This window comes from Lepus europaeus, chromosome X (genome assembly GCF_033115175.1).
Source record: "Lepus europaeus isolate LE1 chromosome X, mLepTim1.pri, whole genome shotgun sequence".
NCBI lineage: Eukaryota > Metazoa > Chordata > Mammalia > Lagomorpha > Leporidae > Lepus > Lepus europaeus.
Window position 1 is genome coordinate 4670040 of NC_084850.1, and position 10402 is coordinate 4680441.

Below are 10402 nucleotides of genomic sequence, written 5' to 3' on the forward strand. Positions count from 1 at the left end.
GGTGGGGTGGGAGGGGAGGCTGAGGGAGGTTCAGCCAACCCACCTGGCAGGGACCACCATTTTCTGCGAGGGGCCCATCTGACCCAGGCAGTCTTGCTGATACCAAAATGAGAACTGAAGACTGGCCCTGAGAGGGGTCAGCAACAGGCCTCCCCTAGCTTTAGGAGTGTGAGCAGTGATGGTATCACAGTCTTTCTACTTACTCAGGGCCAGAACATATGAATTGATGTACCTGTCACTAGAGAGGAGACTTTGATGGCAACCAGAAAGATAAGTTTCTACATTTTGAGAGAACAGAGAAGTCAAGGGCCCGGTCACTTATCCCCTCCCCCACCCTCTGCGGCCTGGCTGTGCACCACCCTTGTGACATCACATGGCAAAGAGGAGGGTTTCAGCCACTGGTTGGCCCGCCACTCAGATTCTAGAATTTCGTGGAAAGATTATACTGGATAGCCTTTCTGAGACTAAAGCATTTTTGACTTGCTGGGAGAGTGATACCGGTCTTGGGTACAGTGTCCCCAATGCTGGTGTAGCTCCATGGCTAGTCATAGTAGTACAGAAAACTGTGAGGCCATGCTGGGACCCCCTGCCAGTGGAGAGGCAGCTATTGAGGTCCTGTCCAATTCTTCACCTGTTCCCAATGTGGATTCAGGGAAGGCTTTGGTTCAGCTCAGTGAAGAGGCAGTGAGCGAGGCTACTACTCGCAGGCTCCAGGTTCCAGGCTCCCAAGATCAAGTGGCAGTCAACATGCAAGGCACCGATATCCTTTGCGGGCTCTCCTTCCCCAGAAAGCTTTGGATGATAGTGGAGGATCCTGCATTTGAGTCTGTGTGCTGGAACGAAGATGGAGACACTGTGATCATCGAGAATGACCTCTTCCAGAGGGAAGTCCTTCTTCGGGAAGACGGAGACAGGATTTTTGAAACAGACAGCATAAAGACCTTCATCCGTCAGCTTAACCTCTATGGATTCAGTAAAATACGCTCCAAGAACTCTGCTCTCTCTCCAGGGAACAAGCAAATGATGGTAAAGTAGAAGGCTTTTCTGTTTCCTATTTCTCTGTTACCCAAACATCTTTGTGGAGCACCAAGATCAAGGATCTACCACACGTGTTTAATTTCCAAGAATTGCTTTTTTAGACGTGAGATGTTATTTACAGAAAGGTAAACGTATACACATGAGAGTACAGACTCTGACAGGACACCACCATCTGCTCAGAGAGGGTCTGCAGGTCGGGGCAAAGATTCTCAGAGGCCAGTGAACGTCATCGGACATACCCCTGCCTTACCCTATGAACCGTTTATCTTTAGTGAGCTGACGTTGTAGGGCACGTCCCAGAAACAAACTTCATTCCAGAAGGACTAAAATCTCCCATTTTTGTTTCAGATATATCGCAACGTCAATTTTCAGAGAGACAAGCCTGCCCTTCTCGCAAACATTCAAAGAAAAGGAGACCAGAGACGCTTCGGTCGGCAGTCCACCTGCGGAACGAGCCAGAAGAAAAGGAAGCTGGTAGCTACCAGACGATCCCCACGGACGCAGCCCAACAAGGAAGATGAGGAAGCTGAGAGGAGGGCCCAGAGGGAAGCTGCCAGTGCTCACCGCCCCATCAGCGGCCAGTCACTCATGTTCTCTGGCATCTGGTCTATGAGTAACATCACTGTGAGACCCCTGAGAATCTATGCCCCTGAGGAGCCGGGTGGCCCAAGTGGGGAGGGCACCTCTTCCAATGTCATGTTTGCACCTCCGGGTACAGCTGGAATGCAAGGTGCCGGGGAAGCAATCAGCAGCCCCGTAGCCTATCCCGATTATGATTCCATGATATCTTTGTACACCACCTGCTACTCCATCCTGTTAGCTGCCCTCTTCACCATGACTTCCAATCAGCCCCTGGAGCAGGAGGGTTCCTCCAATTCCAGGTGTGTCATCTGTGAACGGGTCAGGGAAAATCCACCTCCATAAACTCGCAGGGCACTGATAATTGATAAAGATCACCATTTCCTAACAACAAGCCTGTCTTGGTCTTCTTAGAATCACAAGTCTGTGTTCTTCCCAACTGTCCATACCGCATTAAACCGTTTTTCATGACCATAGTCAACCACCTGAGGCAGAATAACTTTATGCAGAGGTTTGCTTTGCTCACAGAGTTGGAGGTTCAAAGCCCAGGAATGAGTGGCCCCACCAATTGGGCCTCTGGTAGGAGTGGGGCGGGGGGCTGACGGCAGGTGGTATCACAGCGGGAGCTCATGCAGGAGCAAGAGCTCACATTGCACAGCAGGGAGCCAGAGAGACTGGAGTCCACCAGTCCCTTTGAAGGGCACATATCCAGGACCTCAGGACCTCTCCCAGGCTCCACTTTAGAGGTCCACCACTGGGGCTGCCGCTGTGGTGTGGCAGGTTAAGCTGCCACCGTCCTATATCGGCGCAGGTTTGAGTTTTGGCTGCTCCACTTCCGATCCGGCTCTCTGCTGATGCACCTGGGGAAGCAGTGGAAGACGGTCCAAATGCTTGGGCCCCTGAACCCATGTAGGAGACTCAGGTGAAGCTCCTGGTTCCTGGCTTCAGCCTGGCCTAGTCCTGGCCGTGGCAGGCATTTGGAGAGTGAACCAATGGATGGAAGGTGCATCTCTCTCTCCTCTCCCCCTACTCTAACTCCTTCAAATAAATAAATCTTTAAAAATATTAAAAAAGATACACCTCTGCCCATTTCTGCCACCCTTGGGAACCACAGTTCCAACACATGAAACTTTAGGGGACAAGTCACATCGAAACTGTGGACCAGTATATATATATGTGTGTGTGTGTGTGTGTGTGTATTACATATGTATTTATATATATATTATATATATATATATCATTTCACTGACATAAACCTAAGGAAGCAGAAAATTCTGTCCAGGACATGCTTTGCTCCCTGCTGCCTTCTTTCTATTGATACAACATTTTCACATACTTAGCCAAGGATCTTGCCAGGAAGTGCTGAGGGGAAGCCCAAGGAGATCCAGTACCCTGGGACTTGCCTGCTGGTCAAGAGACAGAATAGTCTGGCTCCTGGCCTTCGGGGTATCACCTTAGACTATTCGGGGACCTTGAAATGAGATTCTTTCCTCAAGGCTCCCTGAATATTTCCAAGAAGTTTCAGATCGGCAGCTGAGCATACCTACCCAGCATCCAGGGCCCCACAAAGGGGCCCAGCTAAAGTCAGGGCCCACACCTGCCACTCCATTCAGTGACTGGGGAGGAGGGGCACAATCCTCACAGAGAACCCCCACTTAGAAATGGTGCTAAGAAATTTCTCTCTGGCCGGCGCCATGGCTTAACAGGCTAATCCTCCGCCTTGCGGCGCCGGCACGCCGGGTTCTAGTCCTGGTCGGGGCGCCGGATTCTATCCCGGTTGCCCGTCTTCCAGGCCAGCTCTCTGCTATGGCCCGGGAAGGCAGTGGAGGATGGCCCAAGTCCTTGGGCCCTGCACCCCCGCATGGGAGACCAGGAGAAGCACCTGGCTCCTGGCTTCGGATCAGCGCTATGCGCCGGCCGCAGTGGCCATTGGAGGGTGAACCAACGGCAAAAAGGAAGACCTTTCTCTCTGTCTCTCTCTCTCTATCCACTCTGCCTGTCCAAAAAAAAAAAAAAAAAAGAAATTTCTCTCTCTCTTTCTCTCTCTCTCACACACACACACACACACAGGCTTGCTATAAAATGAACACCGCTCCATCACTTTTCAAAGTCGACCTCCCTCTATCAGGCCTGTATCTAAGGTCCTCTGCTTGACTAGGAAGCAGCTGTGTGACACGTACCACACATACTTCATGAATGCCGGATACTATGGCAACGGAGCGAGAGTGCTCTGAAAGGACAGACAGCTGCTCTGTGTCCGACTCCTCTTCACCCTGGATATCATGACTGGCCGGTCACTGCCAGGCAAACGTGCAGTGCCGGCCCCAGAGACCCCACGACATCCCCTGGATGCTGCTCAGACATCTGGTGAGTTTTATCTGGAACAAAGAGAAGGGAAAAACACATGATAGAGCTCCAAACACTAAACAGTTACCTTCAACGCGTTTATTCGTATGATTCAGAAAGTAGCAGGACCAAAATTAGCACCATGCCAAGGCATTTCCTTTTTCCTAAACGTCAGAGTGCTCGAGACATGGTCAATGAGCTCGGTGCATCACGTAAGGAAGAGTTCACCCCTCCTTCCCTTCATCCAAGCAAAGAAATCCACGTATGTGAACCTCCCTCGGTGTGTAGCAGCAGTCTTCGTGGCAATGGTAACTCCAGCTTGACCTGATTAATATAGATCTAGCTGCACATGATGGTGAGCTGAGGTGTCAGCTACGTTCCCCGCAGGGATGCATACTCTGCAGACCTCACGTTCCAGAGGGATCAGGTGCTCTGGGAGGTCTACCTGGAACACATCCTTTCCGCCTTGACAGGGCACAGGCTCCAGTAACCACCTGGGGTTTGAAATCACAGTCAGGTACTTCTGCTTCAGGTCGGTCAGAACGGCTTGACTTTCCAGTTCCACAATCTCCACGGGAGCCAAGTTTTCAGAGCACTGCCACGTTTCCCCAATGTCAATGAGCCCTGTGCACAAAGAGAAAAACACGCAATTGACTCCCTTCCAGGAGCCAGGGCCTGCTTGTGTAACATGGTTATTGGAAGCGACGAGCGCTGCAGCCTAAGATGATGTCACCACAAAGACACAAAGTGAGCTGAGACCTTCTTATTGAGCATGGATGACACACCCAACTCTGTCCGGGGAGTCCTGGCCGAGGCAGTCAGAAGGCTCCAGAAACGAAGAGGAGATGACTCGGTCTTCAGTGAAGGCACACAAGGAAAGCGTGCGTCCCAGCAACACCTCTGAGGCGCGGGACAGGGAGCCGACCCAGTAGCGGGACCCACCTGCTGACAGGGAGCCGGCAGGCAACAAGATGCCCAAGGAGGTCACTGGGGGACAGATGTCAATGTGAGACCTCAAGCATTGAGAAGTTAGTTAGAGGAATCGCCCATGATGCTGAGCGCAGTGGGGGCGGGACAGGCACATGACGCCAGGCAAGGAGCCTGCCTCTGGAGGTTGCCGGAGACGCTCTGTGCTAGGCTGCCTCCCGTGGCCTCTGCTACAGCACAAGCTCACACAGGCACAGGTGCCACACGCAGACACGGACCTAAGCCCGCCCGTCAGACCCCAAGGAGGAACCGAGGCCCCCGACTGCCCCTCTGAAGGCATGCTGCGTAAGGAATCTGCACAAACACACCCACTGGTTCCCAGGCAAACAGCTCCCGAGTAGCCGCTCACTTACCGGCTATCACTCCTCGCCCAAACTTTTCCCCTTCCAGAAGCAAGGCCTGAATCTGGGTGGGAGTCATCCCAAGCCTTTCCACCAGCAGCTCCTGCCAGGTGACGTCTTCCCAGTCCCGGCGAGCAATGTGCACGGCGATGGTATGGTTCTGGTGGCTGCTAAGCAGGGGACGCCAGCGCGTCTCCACAGTCTTGACTCCATTTAAGACAAAACCCGCATAAGGCTGCCGGAAGGAGAGGCAGCCAAACTTCATCTCCTGCCAGCTCCTCGGGCCTCGGCGGCCTGTGGAAACACAGAGGAATATCACACACTGGCCCTCCACGTTCACGGCCAGTGAGTCTCACCGCTCCTCAACGTCTCCCCGGTGCCCCGAAAGCCCACTGATCTCAACGGCTCGCTGCCTTCTACCAGGCACCACGTAGTCTCTGAGGGCCGGCACCACGGCTGGCGCCACAGAAGAGCCTCGGATGATGCAGCTCCACCAGATGGGGCCCCTGAGGAGCTCATGGGACAGGACAGGACAGCTAGAAAAAGACACAGGCGGGACAGCATCTGCCCAATGCTATGACCGAGGTCAGAGAGTCCTAGGGGACCACAGAGGAGGGAAGGCACCCTTGCTCACGTGAGAGTTGGGGCTGCACAGCCAACAGGCGCAGCTCTAGCCTCTTTCTGCAGAGGGACCACCCTGGGTTCTGCTTCTCTTCCTGCTCCCCACTGCACCCTCACCGATGCTTTCAGCTCCCAGGGCCTGCTGCCCCAACACATGGTAGGCCTGCTTCTGCTCAGCTCCCTCCCCACGGCTGCTGAGTGCAAATCCTTGGTAGCCAGCCCTGGACACCCCGGGATGCCAGACGGCCCCCACTAGGTGTGCCTCCTGACCCCTCCAACGCTCCCTCAAGTCCCTGCCCCCTCCCCATCTCAGAAAGAGTTCAGGAGAGGGAAAACAAAGGGCCCCAGTGTGCACACCCCTTCTACGGCTAGGTCCTGAGCCTGGGATCACCGAATGTAATGCTCACCTGACACAGCAGGGGCCGTGCTGCAGTGAGGACCCTCGTGGATGAGCAGTGACAGGCACAACACACGGGCCCTGACCTCACACACCCCCGTCTCGGCCCTTGCCTCTTCTGAGTGTCCCTCGGGAGAGCGGCGCCTGTCTCCCCCGCCCCCTCCCCCCCATAGAAGACAGCACCGCGCTGGGAGCAGCACAGCCCCTAGGTCCAGAGAGCCGTAGGCTGGAAGCCCAAACCTCAGCTCGGTCACGGTATCTTTTGCAGCCTCAGTTTCCATGTGGCTGGAAGGACAGGAGGCAAGGCACTGAAGGCACCCAGCCAGCACCTGGCCCCTGACCAGCCACACAAGGTGGCTACTCATCATCATCACTGCCATCTTCTTCTGCACTGGGCTGGAGGCCCCATCCCTGGCTCTGCACTCCACCCACGAGCCACCACCCTCCACTCTGGTTCCTGCCTCCCCGTCCTTTCTCTGAGGACACGCTCTTACCCATATGTGTGTCCTGTGGTTCTAAGAAAATAGACCCACCCTCAGGACACAAGGCCCTGTCGGGACGGAAGCTGCCTGGCATTCACACCCTTCCCCACAGGCTGCCCTGCCGGCCTCTCTGCCCCGTCATCCGCCTTCCTCCTGCTCCTCTGGGTGAGCTGCCCCAGACCCCGCCCCTCTGGCTCACTGCAGGCCTGGGTCCTGCCACTGCTCTCAACCTGCATCACTGCTTCCCACTCCCACGCGCGCACGCTTGTTTTCAGAGGACGATGCCTGCACACTCATCGATACAAGTCGACAGACGCCCCTGAGGCCACGTGTGCCTCCTGGTCCAACAGCCTTTCTCTAAACCACTGCACAGTGGAGACCTCTGAGTAGTGGTGGTCCACAGGCTCCCTCTGACTCCTGTCCCTCCTCTCCACCAGTAAGTGTGTCCGCACAGGCGCCAACGACTGGTCTCCGTTGGTTCTGCAGTCCCAACATGGCTTACTGTGCCACTTACCAGGCTCCCAGGCTTCCTGCTGGCTTGCTCTGCCTCCCTGGGCGCAGGACACACCTTTTCAATCTCAGCCTTATGTGGCCAGGCCAGCACAGACTTGGGGCCCCACCCACCACCACCCCAAATCCACCACCTTCTACCTCTGTAAAAGAGGCGTCACCACCTACCAAGGGCTCCTGCCCCAAACCTAACAGCTCTCCAGCCTCCTTTTCCTTCCAGTACCCACTACCCATGTCACGTGGCACTACCTCCAAAACCTACCCTGGATCCCATCCCTCTCCATCGACTCTCCATGCTCACAATCTCACTGCGTACCTCCACCACCGGGGCGGCCTTGGTGTCCTGGCCTGTTGGCCCACTGCCTTGGCACTTTCCCACTGTACTCTACTGTCCAGGACCCAGGGAGAGGCCAGGGCACTGGGGCATTCAGATTCTGTCACTCCTCCGCTGGAACCTACAAAGGGCTTCGTGCACCAACTGGTACAGACGCTACCATTCCTCCCGAGGGCCCACGAGCTCCCTCGTGGTCTGGTTCCCTGCCCTGGCTTCCTGCACCCCTCTCCCCTTTATTCGCCACATGCCTCAGGTCCACCCCAGGGACATGGCAACTCTGCTCCTACCCTAGGGCCTGTATAGGTCATGATGGGTTCGCCTGCATCCCAGAAAACGCGTGGGTTGACGTGCCAACCCTGAGCACCTCAGAACGTGACCGCATACAGAAAGACAGGGTCTTTGCCGAGGCAGTCAAGCAAGAACGACATCATTCGCACGGACCCACACCCAATGCAATTGGTATCCCCAGAAACGGGAAACTGGAAGAGAAACACACACACAGGGAAGACGCCATGATGAGGTGAAGGCAGGGCCCAGGGAGATGCTTCTGTCAGCCGAGCAATGCCAGCGAGTGTCAGTCAAGCGCCAGTGGCTAAGAGACAGGGATAGGGCAGGTTCTCACCGCCCGCGGAAGAAGCAGACCCAGCCAACCCCTTGCTCTCGGGCTTCTGGTGCCCAGAACTGTGGCACAGCTCCCGCTGCTGCAAAGCCAGCCTGTTTTGTCCCGCCCCCTTGGCAAATCAACGCACAGGTTTGAGACGTTCCTTCCACATCACCTCAGGGCAGGGCACGGTTTATCCATTTAGCCACACATCAAGCACGTCCTCTGTGCATCTCCATTTCCCTTAGTTTTCACTGCCTGCGTCGTGTTATCCCCCTGCTTCCTCTCTCAGAATTCACCTGACTACTCCTCTACTGATGGAGACTGACTGACAAGCTGCGTCCCGTTTTCTGCCACAGGAAATGACATCACCCCTAACGTTCACTGAAGACCCGTTTCAGAGGTTGCCCGGGTGCAGGCACCCACATCTAGGACGCTACTACATGCCGGCAAACGGCCTTCCACAAAGCCTCAGCAGTGTGCACGCCAGCACCCAAGGGTGGCTCACACACAAGGGCTCCTCACACACTTGTCGGGCCTCAGCAACAGCACGCTGCCGGTAGGTGACAAAGGCTCACCCCGTTCCTTGATTCTGGATTACCTCCGAGGAGAGCTGAATGCAACCCAGGGGGCCTGGCCGTTTCTGCTACTTCTACTGAGATCCGTCACTAGAATGAGGATCTGTCCAGTTTCTCCCTCCCGGTTTTCTAACCAACCCCTTTCTCGGGATCGTCACAAAAATCGTAGCAATCAGACACGAACTGTGTGGGGGGAATCCTCGGTGAGAAGTGCCGCAACCTGAAAGGCACGAAGGGCGCGGAGGAGGTCCCCTTGCGCGGCCTGGTGCTGCAGACGGTACCTGCTTTGGCCCGAGGAGGGAGCACCCTTCTGCCTGCCTGCCTGCCTGCCTGCCTGCCTCGGCTTCTGCACCTGCAGAGAGAAAAGGAGAGGAGGGAAAAGGTCGTCAGAAGACAGAATGCAGGCTAGCAGCACACGCAGGCCTTGTACCCAGCACACACCGCAGACCAACCACAGGTAGCACAGGTAGCACGGCGGACTCGGGGACGACACCCGCCCCTGCGCATGGCACTCCTGGGCTGGTTCGGCTAACATGGCGAGGGAGAGCCCGCGTGGCTCAAGGACCACATGAAGCGCCAGCAGGCAGGCAGGCAGAAACCCGTTTTGGTGAGGGGGCCGCCGTTCTTAGGTCGAGCAAGCAGGACCTAAGAGAAGAAAAATGACACTGGTCCCCACAGAGTCACCGGGCAGAGGTCTGGGGGCCCAGGCCCCTCAGTCTAATTCCTGGGTAGGGCGGGCGGGGCACGGGGCCCCACAGGACCCACCGAGCTGGGCCCCTCACGGCCTCTGGGTCAAGGTGGGGCCTGGGTGTGTGGAGCAGTGCTCTGGCTCGCCACACCCAGAGGCACATCCCTGGGACACACGCGGAGAAGTAGCCAGGGTGCGAGATGCTGGCTGGAGAAGGAGACAGGCTCGGTGCCTTCGGGACGTCCCTCACGGGTGTCCGGCCCACAGGTACCATTCGCCCAAGTGCAGCCACCCAAGCCCTGGCGCATCACGTGCAGGCTCCCTCCGGCCGCTTCCGGGCTCACTGCCACCGGATCTACGGGGTCCTCCGAGTCCAAGGCCAGCTGGGCCGACTCCGGCCTTTGGCCACGCGCCAGGACAGCTCTATCTCCGCTGGGCTCGGCAAGGCCGCCAGCCCCAGGACCACTGGCTCCCGGGCCCGGCCGAGGAGACGACGCGGGCCACAGGGAGAGCAGAGAGCGCCCGGCCACAGTCCGGACGCCGCGGGGACCCTGGCGGACTACAGCGTGAGCCACTTCCACGGTCTCCGCCGGGCCCGCACCGGCCCTTTAAGGGGACGCACCTCCGCCCTTACGGACACGTCACGTACACGTCACGCACTACGCAACCCACGTACGTGCGTACTGGCACGCACTCAGCCGCTCAACCAGGCAGTTCCGTAGCCACGCACTTACGTGATCACGCACTGACGCACGCACTCACTGGGCACTAGGCGATGGGCCCTTTCGGGTCGTGAGGCGAGCACCCGGAGGTCGGGCGACGACGCGGGAGGGCTTGGCCTGACCCTAGGCCCAGAGAGGGGACGCGACTCGCACCAAGGGCCCCGGGGCAGGAAGCGGA

General features: G+C 56.9%; 1 protein-coding gene across 9 annotated transcripts; it reads right to left on the bottom strand.

The window, feature by feature from the left end:
* Positions 1-4053: 4053 nt before the first annotated feature.
* LOC133753523 (protein EOLA1-like) lies at positions 4054-10402 on the bottom strand. Of its 9 annotated transcripts, none has more exons than XM_062184212.1 (5): positions 10237-10402; positions 9256-9459; positions 9096-9166; positions 5304-5585; positions 4054-4587 (listed from the first exon to the last, which is right to left on the bottom strand). In XM_062184212.1, exons 4-5 carry the CDS (start codon positions 5554-5556, stop codon positions 4292-4294), a joined length of 549 nt encoding a protein of 182 aa, XP_062040196.1. In that variant the 5' UTR covers positions 5557-5585; positions 9096-9166; positions 9256-9459; positions 10237-10402; the 3' UTR covers positions 4054-4291. The 9 variants fall into 9 exon arrangements, with proteins under 9 accessions (XP_062040196.1, XP_062040197.1, XP_062040194.1 ...); XM_062184213.1 differs by lacking the exon at positions 10237-10402 and adding an exon at positions 9580-9656; XM_062184210.1 differs by lacking the exon at positions 9256-9459.